The sequence below is a fragment of the Mauremys reevesii genome, linkage group 7, assembly GCF_016161935.1.
Source record: "Mauremys reevesii isolate NIE-2019 linkage group 7, ASM1616193v1, whole genome shotgun sequence".
Classification (NCBI taxonomy): domain Eukaryota; kingdom Metazoa; phylum Chordata; order Testudines; family Geoemydidae; genus Mauremys; species Mauremys reevesii.
The window spans coordinates 106,519,629-106,543,536 of NC_052629.1; the positions used below are offsets into that span (position 1 = coordinate 106,519,629).

Sequence of the window (23,908 nt, forward strand, 5' to 3'; positions counted from 1 at the left end):
AGCAGGAAAGGAAGTGAAATATACCAGAATCTGGATCACAGAGAAGGATTCTGGTGGGTTTTGATACTATACCTGCTTCCAGAGCTGCAGTATGTTGCATGTGCATTTGTCCGCAATGGCTAAGCTTTTCCAGCAAAGAAATTAGGATTTTCTCAGGGGTGCTGGAACAATTTGTATAGCGGGGATACCAATGGATTTTATATATGTCAAGAGGTGGCAGCCTTCATTTAGGAAAATTGATCAAGCCTTTAAAAAAGTTAATAATATGAAATTAGGTAGCATTTAGGACCAGTCACCCTTCACAGCATCCCTTTAAAGAGCCCTCTATGTAGAAAAGTCTCTATTTGGCAATGTTTTTCATTAAAGGGATTATACTGCTCAAAGCTAAGGAATGAATCAAGAAATCGGTGTATGCAACCTCGACTGGCTCCAGGCCACACAATCTATTTAAATTAGTAACGAACATCTTAATTCCAAGGTTCAAGCTCAGAATGTCAGAAGTTCACTTAAATGTCAACAGGCACAAGAAAAAAAAAAGAAAGGCAGGGAGCATATAGCAAAGCAAAGCTCAGCAGTGGCAAGTCAGTGACCAGTCACTGGTGTACATAGTGAAAGAGCCATCTGATTAAGCATCTAAACAAATCCCCACCCCCCCATGGAGGATTTAATTCACCTGTGCTAGTGTCAGATAGCTAGAGAAGATCAGTCTGCTTTGGCTTGGAACAAAGGAGGAGAATAATCAAATAGATTCTTGTGGCTGTGTGAAATAGATCTGCAATATCCTCATTTTCCTAAAGAGGGCGGTGAATGGAAACCTTATGTTTTTTTAAATTCCCTACCACTTTCACTGCCTTGTGAACTGGAAAACTCAAATATCCAAACTTCCCTGGAGAAAATGGGAATCGTTCCATGGACTTCAATCTTAAGTCTAGAGAGTCACTTTACAATGTGATCTAAGTAGGGAGCAGTCCATTGTTGGACTGCCCCAAGAGCAGCCTGGGATGCAAAGTAACAAAGTTCCTCCTGGTCTCCCTGTTGCTCCAGACCTATCCCCAGTACAGCATACATCACCTTGCGTGCCAATGCAGCTTTGCTGGCCAAGCATCTTTTAGGTGGGGGATGAGGGGGCGAGCAAAGTGGAGCCAAGGATCCATGCAGTCCTCACTTCCCTGCACAGATCAGGGAGAGAAGCACCTGTGCAGAACCTGATTCCATTCCCACACTGAAAAATGTGATACAGGCAGCTCACCGTATACCCCTCACTCCTTTGCATCACTGCAAAAGCCAGGCTACAATCTGGTCTTCTGTAATGACTGATTCCTAGATTAGAAGATGGATACTCAGCCAGTCCTGCTAGTGCAGGGTTGTTCCTTATAGAACTTTCTAGTGGTTTCTGAAGAGGGCTTTCCTGCTTTACTTTCTCCACAAGGTTTTAAATTCCAACCTGCCCATCCCACAGCCACAGACAATAACAGGACTTCCAAATTGTTGTGGATAAAGACAAGAGAGAGAAGCTCATGAAGAAAGGAAACACTATGTCTACAGGAAGCTGTCACCTTCTTATACATTTTCCGGGGGGAGGGGGAGGGGAGAGGAGTAGCGGGGTTGAATGAAAACCTACCATTTATCCATCTTACTGAACCAGCAGTGAGTGTAGACATCTGAATGCAAGGTACGTGCTGGGCTCTCAGACATTTAAAGTAACTCAACTGTTCAGTACCTACATTTTTTGGACCCATTTTGGCCAATCTGCAGAGCTTGTCAATCAGAAATACTTCTTCAATAGAGTATTTGCCATTTGATAGGAAGATTTAGACATTTTATGATTATTGTTTGGTGAGCTCTGAAGCTGGTCAAAACAAGAAATGCTTTTTGTGAATAATTTGACAGTTGACGGAGAAAAAAGCTGAACAGACTATTAACAGATGAGTCGAGTGATCTGAAAGTAGAAATATTCCAAGGGATCAAACTCGGATAGAATCCTGGCCCCTCCCCCGCAGAGATATGGTCAACATTTAGCATACAAGGGGAAATCACTTACTACAAGTGGTGAGAATGGAGTGGTTAGAACAATTCCAAGTTGATTTACCTCGATCTCCCTCAAAAGTTCAGACTGGCCGCATGTTTCCAAGTCCTCCAAAGCTTCTCCAAAAACACGCCAAAAACTATCCTCGTGAGCAGTCTCGAGGCCGTTTTGGCGGTTGGGATATCTGCTGTAACGTAGGAACCAAAAATGGTCAGCACTCTTCTGCAGCAGGAAGAAAGCCGCAAGGCTAGAGCAAGTGGTTCACCAGTAAAAGCAGAGACTTGAAGAGTCTTCATATACAACAGCAAAACAATATGAACTTTTTCAGGCAAGAGAGTCCAAATACAAAACCTCCATGCATTTACTAACAGGGCAAAAGTCCTTCAAAGGAAGAATTAAGTTGGTGTAGCAATGTCACGTTCAAAAGGGTAAATAAAAAATGCCTGTAGGAAGACTGTAGGTTTGGGAAGACGTTTTGGTGAAACAGAGAAGTGAAAGAAAAAAGGATGCATTATGGGTAAACCAGGAGCCTCAGAGACTGTTAGTACAAAGGCGGATGGGACAGAGTTCAGATCTGAGACACAGAACACCTGAGAAGAGAGAGAAAAACACAGAGGGTAACAGACGTGGTGAGAAAATGATAAATACATTAGGTCTCTGTGAGAGTAAATAATGTAGAGAGATGTATATAAAATGATTTGCCCTGGCCTAGACAAGTCAATAACACTGCAATTAACAACATGGGGAACTTTAGAGGGCAACTCATATGACCCAGCATTTGCTTTAACTTAAGATGTATTTATCATATGGACAGTAACGAGGGGAACTGGACAATATAGTCAAATAGATCTTCTCTCTTATGTCTATGAAACAGTGGCTGCACTTAGAACATTACTACCTGTTTAAATGTTTTCACCAGATGTACCAGGGAATACTGGTACATGTGGAAGAAAACTCTCTCAAACTGCAGTGCAATACTGGGCAGATACAGACACTGCCGTGATGGGGAAATCAGTATCTCCACTAGCGAGCCACTAGACATGATGTGGGAGTGCAATATTTAGACCTCTAAAGCGAATGGTAATTGAATGCACTGAAGTGGCTTGAGAGATTCATGGCAAGGGACTTATTAGCATTGTTTTGTGGGTTATGGAAGTGCCTAAAATATGCCAGGCACTGCGTAAAACAGCCCCTGAGACCAGGAACTCTCGATCTAATATCTTAAGGTCTCCAAGAAAGTCCTCTCCTATATGCCATACTGAGAAACAGCAACGCATTATAAACCCAGCAGTCAGATAGTTCTACTGTCTCTAACCTCAGCAACGCTATCTTCTACCAATATTATTAGTAACTGCATGTCTAAGATTCTATCTCTGTGGTATCTGGTGACAATTTACATAGCTAAAATGGAGTCATTAACTTTTCAAATAAGAGACGCTTCTCCATCAGTCAATGCTATTTAACAAAGATCAAATATTCTATTATTTGAACACCAGTCAAAAAGCAGTTGTTTTTTTTTCCATCCAATTAACGGAAGACTCCGCATTTAAAAAGGCCCATTTCCAGATCCATACTAATTTAGGCCCAGATCGTGCAAGGTTTTAAATACATGCTTAACTTAATGCACTGTGTGCGGCCCCATTGGGGTCAGTGGGACTATTCCCACTGCATAAGTTTAAGCCCACAAGTCAGTCAGTCTTTGCAGGACCAGGGCCTTAGTTTATTCCCCTAGAGAGGTCCAAAATTACCCAGTGACCGATTTCATAAAAATAAACAAAAACCCCTTTAGACTAAGACTGAAACCTGCTATTATAATGCCAAAGACTCGAACTTTGCTTCCCTTCCCCTCCTCAGTCTCTTTCTTTGCTGTAAAGTTTCCGGTGAGATAGACACTCCCTACAGTTGGAGTCCCTCGCGTCTTCAATCTGTAAGTCAAATCTATCATTATAAAAATGCATTCAGAACTCTAGATTGTGGATCTTACATCACTGGCACCAATGCCTTTTCCGGGCTGGAAACAGCTGGGGTTAGATAGGTTAATTGTTTTCTCCCCAAGACGACGACATGGTCGAATTGGCCCTCTGACTTGTGCGTGTTGGTTTTCCAGAGCTGAGTCAGAATGGGTTTGGCTTCAAGAGCCATTACAAAGGCTCAAATATGGTAGCTACAGCTGTCACGCAGCCACCCTATAGGAACCCTTAAAGCTTAACAGCCTCTGTGACGCAAGCTGTTCTAGAAGGACCAAAATATATACAAAATATCAGCTACTGATGGCTTTCCTTCCAGCTTTACTATTTCTAAATAGGTGGAAATGTCCATGAGATGGTCTAATTTTTTGTTTTGACAAACAAAAATTAAAAAAAACCAAAACCAGGCAACACACACAACTATGGGGCGTCTGGAGAATGTCAAGGGCAGGATAAGTCAATGAAGTAGGAACTTCTTTCATTGCGCGTCACTCAGTGAGGGGTCAGCCCCTCTTCCCCCCCCCCCCGGGAAGCCCTGTGCAGAGCTGCCTAGCAATATTAGGGGTAGGAGCAGGGGAAAAGCAGTTGTGAATCTCAACAACAGACGTTCCATGGGAAAGTGAAGAGTACCTTTGTTCCCTTGCACACTCAGTGTTTATTTACAGGCATTTCTGTAGCACCTGCAGTAGCCTGAGCCAAGGGATTGATTCTGCTACTCTGGGTCACCTTGACTTCTTCAGCTGGACTAACTGGTGGAAGAAGATACAACTCAAGGTGAGCCAGAGTGGGAGCAACAGGTCATTGCTTTAGGAGGTAGTGCTACCAAGTTATTCTTTCATTGTAAAGTACAGGGAAACCAGCAGTAAGGTCTGCCTCTAACAGGTAATCCACGGTTTTAGGCAACCATGAACATAACTCCAGAGGGGTTGCGATACAATTTTGTTATAACAACTGAAGACCCGCCTGCTTTAGGAAGAGATATTCTGCTGGTCTTTGAAGACCGTTTCACTGTATAATGTCCCTGGGAAACTGCAGTGTTAATACAAAGTGTCCTGCAAATGCAGTCTGAAGTGAATAATTCACGGTGCATGATCTTTATCAAAGCCTGTTGGTTAAGTTATCAATATACTACAGGTCTAATTTAAAAAAAAATAGATTACCTAACTGAAATTTGAGATTTGGTAGCAAACTGCAGTACTGCATGCATCTGATATCCCTCACTTGCATCCTACCCCCAACACACACATACTCCCAACAGTGCATAGACTTACAAATCACCTCAGGTTTGAATCTCAAAGACAAGATGGTTGAATACTGTAGACTGTCACCATGGTACCCATGGCAAGACAGGTCATCAACACCCTGCACTGTATGTGTTAAATATTGTAGATAACTGAATTCTCAGCAGGGACAACACAACTTAAGAGTTTATATGAACTGGGTGACTATTAGATTGTAGTTGGGAAGAGATTAATAGGAACTATCTTGTCCATTCTCCATCCCTGACTCAGCTGCTCCACCACACACATGCATGCACAAACACACCCTACACATTGCAAATACAATATGATGGACAACACAGTCAGTATGGACATGCACATATACACACGCCTACCCACCTCCTCCCTGCTTCTTTCAGCCCCTACATACCTGGTGGGTTTGTCCCAGTCATCTTCACTGAAGCTTCCATCCAGATAGGGATAGTTCTTCCTGGGATCCCCAGGAGGGGTGCTGTTCTTCTGCCTGCTAGGTCTCCATTCATGTGGATGTAGAGCAATGCCAACAGCCTGAGGTATGTATGTACCTAGGGAAGGTGGGGAGAGAGGAAGAGAGGGGAAAAAAAAATCACACTGGGTTAGACAGTCATAATGAAACATTAGATCCCAGGGAAGGATGGTCATGTGGTGAAGGCACTGGATTTATTCTTTAAAAGATCTGAGTTCCATTCCAGCTCTGCCACTGACTTCCTGCATGATCTTGGGAAAGTCACTTAATCCCCCAGTGCTTGGTTTCTCCCATCTGTAAAATGGGAATTTATAATACTTTTCCTCCCACCCGTAGCTATGTACACAGTAGGCTCTTTGGGGCAGTGACCATCTCTTACTAGGTGTCATCTTGACTGGGGCCTTTATGTGCTACTATAATACAAATAAACAGTGAGATCAAAATAAAACCTGACCAAATATTTCTTGCTCCTCTGTTGTTTCCATCATCCCCACCTCAGCAGGCAGGAATAACTGTGCCCATTAGTAACAGGAAAGCTGAAGGAAGATACCTATACTGTGATACTACGACTAAGAGCAAAGTTACCCTTAAGTGCTGAAGTGGGTCCAAAACTCTGCATTGCCATTGGGTCAGAACTTTTAATGTGAACCCACCTGCTGGGGTAATGCAGCCGGCAGTATGAACTGGACTATTGCCAGTTGACACTTTGTACTTGGCAGAGATCATTCTTAATGGCAGCGAATTCGATGCAGGAATTATATCTTGTAAAATTTCCAAAGCTGCTTAAAGGAATTTGGACACTCAATTCCCGTTACTTTTAAGGGATTTGGATGCCCGGTCCCATTTGAGAGCTCTGAAAATCCCATTGTGACAGTGTACCCCATAAGGCTTTATGGGGGGTGCTTATAAAGGTATGTATGATGTAACTGGAATAGTTTTGCTACATATGCCATGTAACATATCTTATGATCTACTGGTTATGTTCATCCTAGTTGTGTGCAGGCACCATTTGTGTGTTCAGAGTTATGAACATTGGCTGTATAATTGCTTGATTTCGAAGTAGCCTTAGTTAGAACATTTGGTCACTCCTTGGGAAAGGAATGTGCTCAGTCGGGAAGCATTTAACAGACAAAAGAGCTTGGAAGACTCCAATCCACATAAGAAGTCTACCTGAGGACATTCAAGGTAGCATGTGGGTAATGGCTGCTCCCTGCAAGTCCTGAGTCATGCATGGGCAGGTGACTTGCCCATGTGATTCCAAATCTCCATTTTGTGACTGGATTCTACACAGGGTGAGGAGGGGGTCTCCACCCACAAGAGAGAGTCTATTTAAATCCCTGGGAGACCCCTCCATGTTGTCTTCAGCTGGCTAAAGAAGGAGCCTCTCCACCCCCCAGGATACTGAAAGGAAACTGGAACAAAGGACAGTGTACAAGGGGTGTGAGTGATTGCTGGACCCAGGCTAAAAGGAATAAGCACCCCCTATAAAGCCTTATGCGGTACACTGTCACACCTATTGTAGGTTAACTATTCCAGAGTCCTAATGAACACTCTCGCAGTTCACTTTAGTGTCCCAGACCCACTCTCAAGCTTCCAAATCCCCAGCTGTTGCCTCCCTCCGACGGGGAGACAGGCCCACTCCCTTCAAAGCAGGGAATTTTCAGGCTGCATAGGTCTCTGCCTTCAATGCATTTTCCACCACAAAGATGTTAGCCAAGGACACCTGCTTGCTTTCTCGTCAGACACGGTGAACAGCTATAGTTATAAAAGTAGCAAACAGCACTTCCTATGCAAGCCTACTTTATTCTGAAGGTAAAAAGCATTACATAAAACATAATAAAACAACAGAAGAACCTTCACACATGCTAATAAGTTTGCCAGAGTTAACCCTAACCATAACATGGAGTTTTGGGAAGATCAGTCCTTCAAACCCCCACCCAAAGGTTATTTTTGTGCAGTTCATCACAGCTTCAGCTCAGAACAAGCACCCCGTCCTTCCAACCCCACCTCTCCAAATGGGTGGCTGCAAAGGGTTCATAAAGGAGGCAGTTCATTAGCATCCCCCCCTCCCTGGTAGAGAAGGTGCATGCAATACCACGATAACCCGTACACGATTGCATTTTTAATATGATGTACCCAAAAGGTATTAACACTAATTCAATAAAGTTTAACTTAATTCCATAAGGTTTGTTCAGGATAACACAGGATATTGTCAGTCTGCCGCAGACACAAGGGAGAGAAAGCCACAAGAAGCAGGACAACACAAGTTTGGGAAATAGCATCCAAATGTTGCATTTCATATCTAAAAATCCCTCATGGTGAATGGAACTCTCCTTTCAAGGAATTTATCCATGTTGATGGAATCCATTGGTTGGTACCATCAGAGTCACCTGCCTAGGTGCCATTTTGCTGCAGAAAATGTGAATTCTTGTTGGAAGAGAGTATGGCCTGGTCTACATTTAAAAATTAGATTGACCTAGCTATGTCACTCAGGGCTGTGAAAAATGTCATTGGGCTGTGGTTAGGTTGACCTAACCCTGGTGTAGCTGCAGCTGGGTCGATGGTGTGACCCCACAACCTCCTATTACCAAATGGCAATGGAGTGCAGAGGGGTTACAGGAATCTTGTGATTCTGACTACCACAGAATGCCATGCGAGGTCTGAAATGAACCCTGATGTCACATCAATCATCAATATCATTGTATAGACACTGAAAATATGTTCTTAAAGTCTGTCTGGGGGGATTAGTCACCAGCAAAGGCAAAAAACAGGTTCTCTGCCAGATAAGATGTTTATATGTTTACATGTAAACTGAGCATTGCCTCATTCACAATAGGTCTCCTATCACCAGTCTGAACTGAAGGCAAATGAAGGATTGTGGGGACTTCAGAAAGAAACTAATAAGGAGAGAAAATCAGCAAGGGTAGGGGAGAGAACCCCATCTGTTGGGATACATATCAAAGCTTTGCTCCACTGTATTTGGGAGGCAAACAGGATGCCCTGGTACCCTTCACTGAGGGGGAAAAAGGACAGTAGTTTTGCTTCATAGGGTCTCAGCCAGGCTTGGCTGAAAACTCTGGAGAGAGCTTTGGGTGAGATAAGCTTCTTTAGACAACTTGTCAGTTAAAGTTTAGTCTTAAAAAAAAAAGTGTGTTACGATTTTGTTTGATATAGAACTATTTGTTTCCAATATTCTTTATTCGCTATACCCAAATCTCTGGTCTTTGACCATAAAACATATTCTTGTTTTCACTTTAAATATATCTGAGTGCTGTGGTGTTAAGCCAAGCGATGCTCTGGAGCTGAGTCTTCCAGGCTGGTGCGTACTGGTGGGAAGAGTGGGCCTGATCGTTCTGTGAGTGTCCATGGACAGAGGAGGGGCTGGACTGTGCAGGAAACGCTTGGAATATTCGGGAGTTGGAATGCACCTATTGCTACCTGCACGGAGAGCGCGAGGGCCTGGCAGTCAGTGCTTGTGCTGCCCGAGGCTGTTGGTTTCAAGATGCTGGTCCACAGCAGGCACAGACAAGACAGCTTCACGCTCAGGGCAGGTGATGGTGAGGTGCCTCCTACCCCTGAGGAGCACCACAGATGGAAGAACTCTTCTGCAGACCTGCCTCTCAGAGAGGTAGCTTAACTACGTCAATGGGAAAACCTCTTCTGTCCATGTAGGAAGCATCTACTTTATGGCTCTACAGTGGCACAGCTGCACTGCCAGAGCTATGCCGCTACAGAAGCTGTAGTTTGGACATACCTTTAGACCCTGATCCTGCAATGAGTGCCCCAGTACAGACCCCTGTGCCTGTGAAGAGGTCACTGCAGGCTCAGGGACTGCAATTTATCTGGAGGAGATATGAAGAAGTGTAACTAAAATCTACACGTGCGCCCAAAGAGCAGCAAGAGAAGCTGGTTCATAGCTAGTACAAAGCAGTATGCTTCAAAGCAGTATACCTCCTATGTGCACATTAAAGCCCCACTGATCCCATATATGATTAACTCCTCCATCCCCTTCACATAGTAAAGATGAAAATATACAAGCTTCCCCTATTCCTTACGCTAAGAATAATTCTTCACTTATCACGCAATTTGAGATACAAAGATTTGATGGCCCCCGAAGCAGCATAGTCGGTGACTTTTCCAAACAGAGCATTCACTGGTAATTTAGGTGCTGTCGGCAAAGGAAATAACCTCACTCGCATCCCCTCCCCACCTTCCTCACTCCCCGGCCTATTCAGTGCGTTTTTCAGAGAAATTCTAGCAGCCTTTCCAAGAAAAGTTGCACGCTGCCATACACGCTTTGCCAAATCAACAGGAAGAGGTAGCGGAGCAACACATAATTAAAGGAGACTTGACCTCCTGGACAGCCAAGAGCAATGGAAATGCCGAGGGACAATGCCAGTAATTCCTATGAAAATGTCAAGGTCCATTATATTTCTTAGCTGCGTGTTCTCTGTGCTTAAAGGTTAGAGCGTTCCAGAGAGAATGCCCCAGAAACTACTTGCCAGCAGCTCACAAAAGCCGAGAGCATCAGCCATTTCCTGGGTCAGGAGAACATCATGGTCCCTTTGCCCAAACCCCTATGTTGCTAAGAGTCAAAATCCCCCCAAGTGCATTAGAGCCAGAATACAGCAATATATCTGGCTGTCAACCTGGGTGTCCCTGAGCTCTGGCCTTCCATTCAGTCCCATAAGCACAAGTGTTTCTCTGGCTTTTCTCCTGGGAAATCCAATATAAAATCCTACTGCATTGGAGCCCCCTGGTGGTACGGTCATGACACAGTCTAGTGCAACAGCCTCACCCAAATCCTTCATATGGCAGAGCTATTTTGTTCAGTTAACAGCTGGGAATGGTTAAGTACAAACGGAACATGAAGTACATTTATTTAATCTGATCCTGTGCTATTATTTTGCTGAATGGGGTTCACAACCAGCCCTGTTAACCCTACCCACACACACCATGGCATCAGCAACACTTCTGGCCCTGCAGTGGGTGAGGACAAGTTCTTCACTATTACTACTCAATGCTTCTGCCCGCCAGGCATTTGAGTCTACGTCTGAGCATCCCTCTGTCCAGTATAATGCAATGAAGCATAATGCAATAAACAGAAAATACAAGAAAGTCCCCTTTAGCCAGGCTGCTTTTTGCCTCTGGCTCCATTGCCTCCAGATAGTGAGTCTCTTCTTTCGTGTTTGTGAGAGCCAATGATATTGATTTACTCTGCAGCATCTTTTGCTGTTGTGCAATGGTTTCATTAAGCCCTTTCCCCCAGCGATTAGGGAAGAGATTCTAATATATTGGTTTCATTATCCCTAACACAGATATAAAGTGACATATTTGCAGAGGTTAGAAAGATCCGAAGCGATAGTCATACTTCATTGAATGAGGTATTCAGTGTGTGGTGAACCCAAGTGCTACTAATTACACAAAGAGCTTATGGATTTCAAGCAACCTTCCTTGCTACTGGCTAAGACAGATAATATTTCAAATGGATGAAAATAAACCCATGCATCAGGTATGACAGCTATTTAAAGTGGTATAATCCAGAAGCTAAAGGAAGTGGTTGGGTGTCAACAGACTTGGGTTCTATCCCCAATTCTGTCATTGACCCACTGTATGATCCTGAGCAAGTCACAACCTCTAGTGGCCTCAGTTTTCCCCATCTATAAAATGGGGATAATATTTATTTATCTTTGTAGAGGGCTTTGAGATTCTCAGGCTAAAGGCACTATCCGTGCAAAACAACAATAGTAGAACTAGTAATGGTAGCAAGGGCTTGCTCGGATAAGCACCCAAATGTTGGTGACTCTTGAGCTTTTGCACGTAATTGTTCCGGAAATCTTGTTTCACATTAGGCTGAAAATACCACAAGAGCAATCCTGCCCATGGTATTTCAGCAATTCAATGCCCCACTGCAACCAAGAAATCATGCAAGAGGGTCAGGCTCAGTCTAGGTTTGGGGCAGCTCTTATTATATCCAGCTTGGCTCCCACATCTACGGTAGAGACCCAGACTCACCTTGGCTTCCATAGCCTGCGTCAATGCCTGAACCATCCCAGGATTCCATAGCGCTGTCCACACTGGGGATGGTGGTGGAGTAAATGTCAGAGAGTTTGCTAGTTTTCTGAGAGTCAGTCAGTTCATCTTCTGGGTCACTCACTTCATTCATACTCCCCGACTTCTTGGGATAAGACCCTGGAACCAAAACAGGTCACTTGTTCTTATGCATTTTATTGAGTATAGATGAGACACATGTTACTTGTCAAAGACCATCAGAGACTGAAGACCTGTTCAGATAAAGATCATATTTACGAAGGTGATGGGTGAGCATCAGAGAGGGGTGTATGCTCAGATATTTGAGCAAGCCAGAGCAGAAAAATCCACTTCCTGCTTCTTGGAAAAACAGGCCTCCTATGAAAGGAATCATCACCCTTAACTGCAACCTTTATATTTTGCTAAAATACACTAAACTTTGCCACCAGGTGGTCAACTGGTATTAAGAGTAGATTCTTGGCCTTGCAAATCTGAGGAAAGTCTTTGGACCATCTGTATCTGAGAAGGGAGATTATACTATTGGACAGTTAGGATGACTCCATACATAATATGGCTGCTCTCACAGAGCCCTAAAAAACTGGCCATCTTTTTATGTTGTGCATGTTCTTATATACATGTTGTACATAAGAAACTAATGACTGGGATTTTTTGGGGAATTACAGAATGCACAGACTTCAGAGCTACACTAAATCCCCAAATCTACCCCTTCCTCCTTCTGGAGCAGGGGAGGGCAAACTACGGCCTGAGGGCCAGATCTGGCCCATGGGATTGCCAGCTCCCTGCCTGCCCTGGCCCCTTCCACTCCTGGAAATGGCCGATACCATGTCCCTGCGGCCCCTTGGGGAGGGGAGGCACAGAGGCCTCTGTGCTTTGCCCTCGTCTGCTGGCACCGTCCTCTGAGGCTCCCATTGGCCGGGAATGGGGACCTGTGGCCAATGGGAGCTTCGGGGGTGGTACCCACAGGTGAAGGCAGTGCGCAGCGGAGCCGTCTGCCCCACCCCCAGGAGCCACTGCCGGACATGCTGGCCACCCCAGAGCTGCTCAAGGTAAGTGACACCTGGCTGGAGCCCACCCCTCACCCCTCTGCCCTGAGCCCCCTCCTGCACCCCGCACCCTTTGCCTTGAGCTCCTTCCTGCACACCACAATCCCCCCCACACACACACACCCCGCACTCCCTCCTGCACCCCAACCCCCTGCCCTACTTTCATGGCCCTGCATACAATTTCCCCACCCAGATGTGGCCCTCGGGCCAAAAAGTTTGCCCACCCTGTTTTGGAGGCTTTCTACACACATCACTGATCAGATTCACCTCAGATAGGACTATTCCCTATCAGGAAGGGGTCAGGGACTTCTTCCTCACCTCCATGTTACTTAGATTAGACAGGGCTTCAGTGCAAACAGTTTCTAACATGGTTTGCCAGCATGGACAGGACCCAACCTGTGTTCGAACAGTGGTCTAGCATGTGATCAGCGTTCTGGACACAATGTGGGGTTTCACTGTGTTTGAAACCATTTTAGCAAGGTTACCCCAATGGGGATACAAATGCAATGTGGACAGGGAACATAAGCCACCTGGTTAAAGTAATAAAATGCTGGAAGGTGAATATGAGTTTATTTAAATTCAAATGAACCATCCCCCATCAGAGGAGAGGGCCTGAGGAAATTCAAACTTGGATCAGGATCTGAATGTCACAGCTCAGGCAGGCCCCTCTCTCTATATTATTTTAGAGATAACAGGCCCGATTACCATTATATTACATCCCCCTTTTAGCAGAAGCTACTGATGGGATCAGTTTCTGTGTGTCATGATTTAACTTTACTTAATGCCTCATCAACTAGACAGCTTGTTAGGCTGCACCACCTCTGCCTTCCACCCCCAACATTTTACCCTCAGTGCATCAGCATTGTCTATCGAATCATAGAAGATTAGGGTTGGAAGAGACCTCAGGAGGTCATCTAGTCCAACCCCCTGCTCAAAGCAGGACCAGCCCCAACTCAATCATCCCAGCCAGGGCTTTGTCAAGCCTGACCTTTAAAAACATCTAAGGATGGAGATTCCACTACCTGCCTAGGTAACACATTCCAGTGCTTCATCACCCTCCTAGTGAAATAGTGTTTCCTAATATCCAACCTAGACCTCCCCCGCTGCAACTTGAGACCATTGCTCCTTGTTCTGTCATCTGCCACCACTGAGAACAGCCTAGCTCCATCATCTTTGGAACTCCCCTTCAAGTAGTTGAAGTCTGCAATCAAATCCTCCACCACTCTTCTCTTCTGCAAACTAAATAACCCCAGTTTCCTCATGAGGACAGATGACTAATTTTGCCAAGCAAAGTTTATTAGCCTTAAAAAGTCCCTGCATCCCAAGCAATAAAAGGATCATTTGCTATGATTAAGCTAAGATTACCTTGAGATTTCAATTACACAGCCATTATACTTAGAATGTTAATGTGAAGCCACTTTTCTGACCACAACTTGGCACTTCAACTATTTCAGTGACCTACAGAGAAAGCACTCACAGAGCATCATGGGGAAAAGGTTTGTTTTGGAGAAGGTCCTAGAAGTTTGGCCAAGCAGATTGATGCTGGACTCGGACTTGGGACACCTGTGTTTAATTCCCTGATCTGCCACTGTTTCGCAGGGTGACCTCGAACAAGTCACAGCTCTCCCGATGCCTCAGCTTTCCCATCTGTAAAATGGGAATGATGATACTGACCTCCTTTGTAAAGTACTTTGAAATCTACGGAAAAGAGCTAAGTAAGAGCAAGGTACTATTATTATTATTTTGTCAAACCTCTTGGACTTGCAAATCTAGGCTGGAATAGGCTTCCTTGGAAGAGTTTCTGATGTTTCCTGCTATTAAGTAGAACAGGAAGAAACTGTCTCTCCCATGGCACTTCCATAACTGGCTCCAGCCAGACCTACAAAGTGCAAAGGCATGATAAGGCAATACGTAATATGGGAAAGGGAAGGGGGGGATTAGAGACTGGTCACAATATTTTTGCATATGGATGGGAGGAGTTGTGTGGTTTGCATTTGGCAGGGGACCTGGAGAAGAAATTTTTTTTTTTTTAAACTTACCCAGATTAATATTTTTTTAGCAAGGACAAGATAATCAATTTTAAAAATGACCTGTCTGTCCTATATACGCCTCCTCCTCCTTTGATGCTACATCAGAGTGGAATGACTTCAAAGCTACACAGAGGTAAGTAGGTGGGAGGATTCTAATGTAAAAGGAAAGTAGCTTTGAAGATCTTAGGACCACATGCTAGGAGAGGTTTTTAAAGGATAACAGCCAGTGTGACACCGCGTCAGTTTCAAAAGGAAGAGTTAAAGGTTGTTTTTCCAGAAACTACACCTGCTAATTTTTGTAGCTTTACAAAAAAAAAATATCACATTTTTAATTTTAAAAAGATTCCTCTCCGCTCTCCCTTTTGCGGTGTGAGACACCCACACAGATGAGGAAACTGTGAAACCACTGACACACAAAGTGCTATCTTGAAAAGTACATTTTAACTAAATTATACATTTCCCATCTAATCTCTTTTCATCTCTAGTCAGTTTAGGTGTTACTTGGAATAGCAGCAAGTTAACATTTGCAAACCGAGGTGTAATTTTTATTGCTGATTGTGTCCCTTTATATATTTTTAAATAAATATTTTACTTTTAGTAATTATTTTCCCCAAAATTGCTCCCCAGGCCTTTCTTTTCAGATCTGAATATATGGGCTCTGCAGGACATTTTGCCCCTAGACAGCCAGGTAGTAGAAAACCAGGGTGTGGAATTAAATCCAGATTCTCCTATAGCATTGCAGAACACTACCTGTTACATCATGAGGCCAACCTCATTTCTACCGTAGCTGTAGACTTTGGACAAAAAGGTTGCAAAGGCTTCTGCCCTTACTTTCGGTTTGTTTCTTGATCTTCAGCGTTACGGTCTCTCCTGCCATTTGGAGTAGGTGGATGGCTTCACTGAGTGGTTTGCCCTTGAGACTCACATTATTAATAGCTAATATCCGGTCACCCACATGGATTGCCCCCGTCCTAAAGAGGAAAGACACAAAGTTAGAAACTTTAAGGAAGGCTGCTGTCTTCCCTAATATAAAAGGCCGTTAACAGATTGCTTTAAAACAATGGTGAACTAGCCTTCAGTACTTTATAAAAGCAGGGACAGCATCTTCTTGTATGTGTGGAGAGTGTCTATCATATTATGGCTGGCAGCAGAATACTAAATCAAACATCACTAGGAATCTCTCTATAGAACGGCCCAGTCACCAGAATAGCTGTGAATCTGTAAGAGTGCAAATGAAGTTCAGCTTTTAAAATTGGCAGCTCCTATAAGTAAGTCAAATCTATATGAAAAGGACACAAGCATTCCCAGCGTGTGATTTCTGTGAATACACATGCATGCAACTTTTAATATTTATTTTCACATTCATGGAAAGAACACAGAAGAAGGCAAAACCAAAGACAAAGCAAATGACTTTCAAAATTCAAACCAACGTATGTGCAAATTGTTTTGCTTGGCTAGCTGAGTTACCGGCCTCGATTCAACAAAGCAGGTGACTTGATTTTAAGTCCACCCCTAAGCAAAAAGGACTTGTGCACATGTACTTAGATGAGTGAGGACCACAGTGCCGAGCTTCTACTGGAAGACACTTGGTTACAACTCTAAAAAAGTTTTTCCATTGTTAACATCTGCGATCCAAGTTTTCAGACTTGAGAAATGACTACAGTTGGCTTCAGCTTGTTGATTACACACTGTGGAAGCAATAATGAATCATGCCAAGTCTCACTCTTTATTGCTCAATTATTGCATTACTAATCTACAACAGTGACACACATTCACTTCGCATCTGCCACCGATTGTTGTGCTGGCTGGCAGCTCTGGTAACTGTGGGAAATACAGCAATATACTCACCCCAACAACCGGCAACTGGGAGGGAAGATCTAGGTGCTTGTTGGCTCTTACTTATGGTACCAATGTTAATGCTACCTAATGATAAAAATCAAAGGAGAAGCTTCTTTCCCCAGCAGTTCCACAATTTTTGGCCATATCATGGGAAGCTCATGTGACTGAATCAGAAAGAATGCAAGTCTGGATCATCACACCTTTCCATCACAGCTGGAGTTCGCAGCTAGGTCACTTCCATTCATTTAGTAAATTACATTTGACTGCAGTTCCTCTAAATATAAGCCTTTTGCACTTTGCCAGCTACGGACAAGAGCAGATACTTATCTCCTCCTTTAAAATCACATCCTGTTACAGTGAGGACAAATGAAAGTTGAAAACCACCACCTGTCAGTTTTAAAAATGTATTTTACAATCGCAAAGGTGCAAAATTAAGCCATATTTTAGGTAAGAATTTTCAGGTGAAGTACACTCTCTCTCTAACTGGCCACTAGATGTCACTATATTTCCACTCAAGCTCCGCTGAAAAACGCTTAGGGAAAAATAGAAGTCATTCAAGTAAATTACCGAGTCAAACTGGATCTGGAGTATCTGCCTTAAAGTTTCATCTATACAGCCAAATTAAAAAAAAAATTTTAAATGGTGGCACATTACAGCAGACACTTAACTTGCTACAGTAGTTCTAACACTTGTTAGAAACAACCTCTCCTAGCAATGAAATCAACCACTGAACCATGAATGGGACCAAATTCCCCCCCTCCCACTCACACCATAAACCAGCCTAGCTAGAAGCAATCTGAATAACGCAACTATTGTTCAGCATGTATAAATTGGTTAAATGACTCAGCAGAAGGAAGAAAAAAAAAGTCACAGTTAGCAAGATCTTTTCCTCAAGTATTAGGAAAAATAAATCAAAACACTCAGACTACCTTGGGTGTGGAGACGGCCTAACCAAAGGCTTCCTCCTAAGCAGCCGCTGATCTAGCCTGTCCCATAAGCACTTGTGCAAGGGAGAGGGAAGCTGAGCTGGAGCTAACCCCTTGTTAACCAGGGAGCATAGACTCAGATTCATAGACACTAAGGTCAGAAGGGACCATTATGATCATCTAGTCCAGTGGTCCCCAATGCGGTGCCATCTTAATGCGCCTGCGCCCTGGCTACCGGGAGAGCACCCGCCGAAATGCCGCCGAATTTCAGCGGCATTTTGGCGGGGACGCCTCTCAATGACGACGCTTGTCGCCGACAAGTGACATCATCAAGAGGCGTCGCTCCCGAATTTCGGCGGCGACGCCTCTCAATGACGTCACTTGTCGACAGCAAGGCAGCATTTCGGCGGGTGCTCCACCGTCGCAGTGGTCCTTTGTCTGGCGCCCACCAGACGAAAAGGTTGGGGACCACTGATCTAGTCTGACCTCCTGCACAATGCAGGCCACAGAATCTCACCCACCCACTCCTGTAACAAACCCCTAACCTATGTTTGGAGTTATTGAAGTCCTCAAACCGTGGTTTAAAGACTTCAAGGTACAGAGAATCCTCCAGCAAGTGACCCGTGCCCCACGCTGCAGAGGAAGGAGAAAAACCTCCAGGGCCTCTGCCAATCTGCCCTGGAGGAAAATTCCTTCCCGACTCCAAATATGGCGATCAGCTAAACCCTGAGCATGTGGGCAAGACTCACCCGCCAGCACCCAGGATGTAGGTCCCGATACCCTGTCTCTCACACCCCTATTTATTGTGAATCATGCTACCCTTTCTTTTAATGCTGCTCCAGTGCAAAACAGTCTAAAGAGTTTCTGCTGACGACACGATAGACATCTGCTGCCAGAACCAAGACACAGAGGACTGGTTTGCAGTGATAGGGTCGTGGCTCTAGCAGTGGTCTGATGTGGATCTGAGGCAAGGCAGCTTTGCACTCCACCAGAGGGTATTCGAAGAGCCCATGCAAACCTGAAAATTCTGGCAGTGAGACACACAACACTTCCTGGTGACCGATTTAAACCCTGGCCAGGATCTCACCCAAGCAGTGCTGACCTGACATGAGCGCTCACCGTTGTGTGTGTTTCAGGGTGGGGAGAAAGCACTGCATTCCCACAGACTGTGACTGCCCTTGGGTAGTGCAGCTGTGCTAACAGGCATAAGGATTAATGGTGGGAGACAGCTGTTGCTTCACAATGACCCTGAGTCCTCCTCTGTAAGGTTTATACCAGATCAGACATTTGCAACATAAAAATACTCAAGGTTGAGATAAAACTAGTCACTTGAATCTGGAGCCTTCTAAACCCAGCCAGACAGTCAGTCGCCTGGTATGACATACATGTGGCAGATCCTAGAGGACACTCTGCCTTCCCCATTATCCAGAAATCAGTAGCTGCTGCAGTCTGACTATGAGCCAAATCGGCCAGAACGTCTCCATTGTGATCACAGGAAACACATCCACTGCATGATGTGATGTCTACCGAGCGACACGCTGTGCTTCTGCAAAAGCTATATACATAGGCTTGGGCTTAGCTCAGAATTCGCTATAAACCTATGGTATGTCTTCTGAGGGCCCGGCTCATTTCCAAGAGGCATTGCGCTAAGGAGGAAGGGAAGGAGGATTTCTGGATGCTGGGAGAGGGGGCAGAACAGGATGCTTGGGATTAGCTATTCCCATCCTCCTTCTCCCTGTCACCCCCGCCTCCCCAGATGTGACCTGGCAATGCCTCCCTCCGCTCCTAACTTCCTAGCCCCTTTATTGTTTTGGGAAGGGCATCTTGGAACAATAATATTCGCCCTAACCTCCTGGCAGACTTCATCCCAATCATTCCCTAAAGGAAACCAAGGTTACACAGAGAAGTCCCTGCTGTGACTTTTCTATTTTATATCTATGCTGCTGCTATGGACAGGCATTTCTTTGCTAGATTGCTACAGTATACACACTAAATGACTCCACCGCTCTTCTCAAAGGTTTTTATTTCTTGCTTTGTGCCAGTACCAATCAGAATTCAATATCACTGCAGCACTTGCCTGCCCCTGTGTGGCATACAGATCTTTACCAATCAGCTGTGCACATCTCTGAGGAAAGAGGGGAACAGCCAGGAATGCTGTTTAAGGGAAGAGAAAGCATTATGGGTATAAGACCAGTGTGTGCTGATCCCAACAGTATTCCAGCTTCTCATACCAATGCTACTTTATGCTGTGCAGAATGGTCCGGCTTCCAAAAACAATGCAGAGTTTTTAGCCTGAAAAAGGAGAAAAATGCCAGAGTCCATCAAGTTCACTGAGGACGTTGCTACTGATTTTCATTTTACATGGAAGACACATAGCTGCTATGATGGGCTGCAGCATAAAATCCAAAAATAAACAAAACAAATTAAATCAAGAGGTAGATAAAGCCTTTGGATATAGCAATTTAATTCTACGTATCTCTCTCCCCTTCTTTCCCAGAGCACAGAATTGATTTGCCTTCTGTACAAAATGAAGCACATTGTTGGAAACATTTAGCTGGTACCTGCCAAGTGAAAATGAACGTCCGAGGTAAGCAAAGACTTTATGTGCAGAATTCCTCTAAAAAACCCAGCGGCAGGAGAAAATTTGCCACAGAAAGAAAGATGAACAGAGTTCAGATCTGGGGTGCAGGGTTTTGATTTATGCCAGCCCCTAGCTCCTACGCACCCTCCCTAACTTGGAGACTCATGTTTTGATGCTTGCTGCAGCTCTACCCTTCATGCTATAGGGGGCGCTGCAATCCTACAGAAAGTAGTCAACAAGCAGGTGGGGTGCGGAATACCTATACTTACCTACGCTCCAACATAAGAAGAATAAATTAATTAAGATACAAAGTGTGATTCAACTCCACCTTAAATTTACAGAAGGAACAATTTATATTCTGAGCAGCCTCAACTCCCCTCCCCATAATTATTTAGGTTGCCCCCACCCTTCTCTCCATCTTATTGGTTGTTAGAACCAAAATAGCAGCCGTATTTACCTTGTTACAGAGTGTACCTACTGTAGTGCTGTCCAAATCCAGACCTAACCAGCAACAAAATGAGCAGGCCCATTCACATTTGGATCCAGCATTTCAACCAAAATAATGGAAATCTAGCAGGAACAGTGGCAAAGGCTTCTGGGATTTGTAGCTTCAGCAGGTGGTACTAGCAGCAGGGAGTGCTGCTACCACCCTCACGTGTGTTTAGGCAGAATCTCCAGAAACGTCTCCCCAGATGAGACGAGGTGGTGGTAGCCCGAGCTGACAGGGCAGTCTCCTAATAGAAGGGGAGGTGGAACTAAAATGGAACCACAGATGGGATTTCGGGGATGGTGCTCCTGCTGGTTGCCAGGTGCACACCGTGTAGGGACCTCAGAGGCATGAGTGGAGAGCCCTACATGTATGTAGGTATGATAATACTTTGCACCACTATAGCACCTTTCCTCTGCAAAGGTAGGCCTCGGGACTCTATGGACGAGACACTCATTCAGAGCACATTAGACCAAAGAAACATCCCTTCTGTTGCTCCTTTTTAAATTTTGCAATACATCACGACCCCCTCCAGCTTCCACCGTAAACCTTCTCCCTGCTGGGGTTCCTTTGCACCAGAGACAACGTGTGCATATAGGGAGCCACATGTCCCCCATGATTGCTCAGTCACATGGTGTGGCCAGGCCCCCTCCCTGCGGGGCAGCTGAGCAGCAAGGGGCAAGGAGAGGCAGCTGCTTTAACTGTGCTGGGGGAGACAGGAGGAAGAGCTGGGAGCTACAGGGAGGGGCTGCTGCTTTCCAGGAAGAGGGGGGCTGTCTGTGGGGGGGGCATGACTCAGCTATTCCAGGGTTGTGTGCCCCCCACTATCAGCAGGCAAGGGTTGTCTTTGCTTTGCACCTCACCTTTCAGCCAGCCCTCGTTTGGTCAGGCCTGAAATGACGATCGGATCAAAAGGTTCCTCTGTTCCGGAGATCGTTATTCCCAGAGGGCCGCCGTACCGCTTTAGCTCTACCGTGTAAATAATAGCACCGGTCGTCTCCTGCTCATCTGAAATGGGAAACAGGGAGGCTGGAAAGTATTTTAAAAATAAATAAGCCACGAGGAAAGCTCAGAACATTTAGAGGCGAAATCCTGAGGTCTCCTGCTGTGCACAGGATGAACAGGATTTAAGCTTTCCATGCCGTATTTAAAAGAAGAAAGGGGGGGGGGGAAGATGCTCTATAATCAACTGAAAAGTGGTCAGCAGACTGACTGCCAGCCTCATCTTTGTTCTTTCGCATTATGTCTGGGCAAATGTCATTAATATGGTCAGACGGTGCTTTGCGTCAGGATTTCTATACCAGAGTTATCTTCATCCTTCCTAATCTTCAGTTTGACTAGGTCTTCGCACTGCCTTAGAATCTGCACTGCATCTTCCATTGAGCAGTTGTCAAGTCGGATGTTATCGATGGCTAACAGCTTATCCCCCGGTTCCAAGGTGCCTGTTCTGTGTGGAAAAGAACAAAAAACGGTTGTTTCTGTTAGCCTTTCAGATCTTCTGACCATTCGTTCATTTTAGGGATTAAGGCAACAATATTGCCTTTTATCCTCCAAGACCACCTAGAAACGCCCATCAGGAGCAATCGAGTGTGGGTGCAATACCTGGGTCAATCTAGAGCTGTGTAAAAATATTCACATTCAACCCCATACCTGCTTGGAACAGACCACTTGTGCCCAATTTGAGGCACCGTGTAGGGGCCTGATGTTCAGTGCTTTTCCAGAAGCAGCCCTCTTCAAAATGATCTCAGAAGCTGCATATCCAAGAGCACTAGTCCTTTTGGTAGCCTTGGTTTAGATGAGTTCAGGCCCAGGTTCATAAAGGTTTAGCTAATAAAGGTTCAGGTTACACACCAGTTGAGATGCACCACTGCTTCTCTCTCCCCACAATAGCTACCCCTATATCTTAGTGGCCTCCTTTTTTCCACCCCCCCCCATAAGACAGCCAAGATAAGGAGTAAGGCCCCTCGCTGGACGGCAGATGGTGAACGGTGATTGGACGTGTGGAGGAGTGGGAAGAGACCTATTTGAGAGGCTAGGATTTATTTCATTTGTGCTCCACTGAAGCTGCAGCGGTTTGCTGCAGCAACACTCAGCATTAAAACCCCTTTGAGAACTGAACCCTGCACGGTTTGCATAGACCAAGTAATCCACAGTGAAAACTTCTCCAAAAAGAGCACTTCCAGGGCAGCCTGGGAAGGAGTTTGGAACCAGCTGGTCTTCTCGAGAAATAGACCACTCCCAGATTTCTATATAAAACTCTGCCAGTGTCCTCATAACATCACTTAACTCTACGGAAGGGAACACTACTCTGTTCACCTGTGCAGGAGATGCTTGCGCATTGGGACAGAGTGACGGACAAGGCATGACACTTCATGCATTGTGTCTGACGAGCCACCTTTACTGAATGCGTTGCCCTTAAATAGAGAGAAGGGGAGGTAAACATCCATGTGCAGAGGGGCCAGTTGAACAGCTTTGGCTCAAGATCCAGAGCTAACTTCTTTGTTGGCTTAATTCCTTTGACTGCAGTGGAGTTATCCCAGCAGAGAATTTGAACCCCAAACTCTATAATGGACTGAACCAAACCTCTGTAACCGACGTTCCCTTGAACTATGATGTATTCCAGAACCAAACACTATGACTTGGGCCTCTCTGCTTCAGCCGCACTGCAGGCTTTTTTCTTTTTGGTTCGCTGCTCCGGCTGCCCTGTAGGGGCGGCAGCACAGAGGGGAGCGTCCTGCGCCCTCCATCTGCCCCAGCTGGTGCCAGATCTGTAGCAAGCCCAGCAGGGCAGCCTGCGCATCCTTCCCTCCTCACCAACCGGAGTGGCACGGAGCCCTCCCGGCAAGCGGCGCAGTGGAAGCCCTGGCCGCCCACCTTCTCTTCCCCTTCCCCCCCCACTCCATCCCTCTCCCGCCTGGGGCACATCTGCAGCGCTGGGAGTCCCCCTGCATGGTTTTTTTTTTGCTCTTCCGCTCCGGTCGCCCCACAGGTTTGCTTCCCCACCCCCCACTTGGGGTGGCAAAAAAGCCAGAGCCGGCCGTGATTGAATTACTGCATTGCATATTGTCATACAGTAAACTGCTGCACTCACCTGTGAGCTACGCTCCCCTTCTTGATATCAGAGATAATTAAAGGCTCACCAGGCTTTCTACTTGCAGCTGCAAAAGAGATGCATGCATATAAAACACACTTCAGACTCTGGAATCTATCAGAGTGACAGCCAAGGGGAGAAA

The 23,908-nt window shown here is 45.2% G+C and overlaps 1 protein-coding gene across 5 annotated transcripts in view; it reads right to left on the reverse strand.

The window, feature by feature from the left end:
- GRIP2 (glutamate receptor interacting protein 2) overlaps positions 1 to 23,908 on the reverse strand; it is a 463,550-nt gene that overhangs the window by 10,491 nt on the left and 429,151 nt on the right. For 4 of the 5 annotated variants that reach the window (XM_039546763.1, XM_039546766.1, XM_039546767.1 and 1 more), the window contains 7 exons: positions 23,767 to 23,833; positions 21,977 to 22,122; positions 21,539 to 21,683; positions 15,674 to 15,813; positions 11,734 to 11,910; positions 5,644 to 5,797; positions 2,090 to 2,213 (listed from right to left, as the gene is read on the reverse strand). In XM_039546763.1, coding sequence (XP_039402697.1) covers positions 2,090 to 2,213; positions 5,644 to 5,797; positions 11,734 to 11,910; positions 15,674 to 15,813; positions 21,539 to 21,683; positions 21,977 to 22,122; positions 23,767 to 23,833 — 953 coding nt within the window. The remainder of the gene's footprint in view (positions 1 to 2,089; positions 2,214 to 5,643; positions 5,798 to 11,733; positions 11,911 to 15,673; positions 15,814 to 21,538; positions 21,684 to 21,976; positions 22,123 to 23,766; positions 23,834 to 23,908) is intronic. The other variant, XM_039546764.1, reaches the window with a different exon arrangement.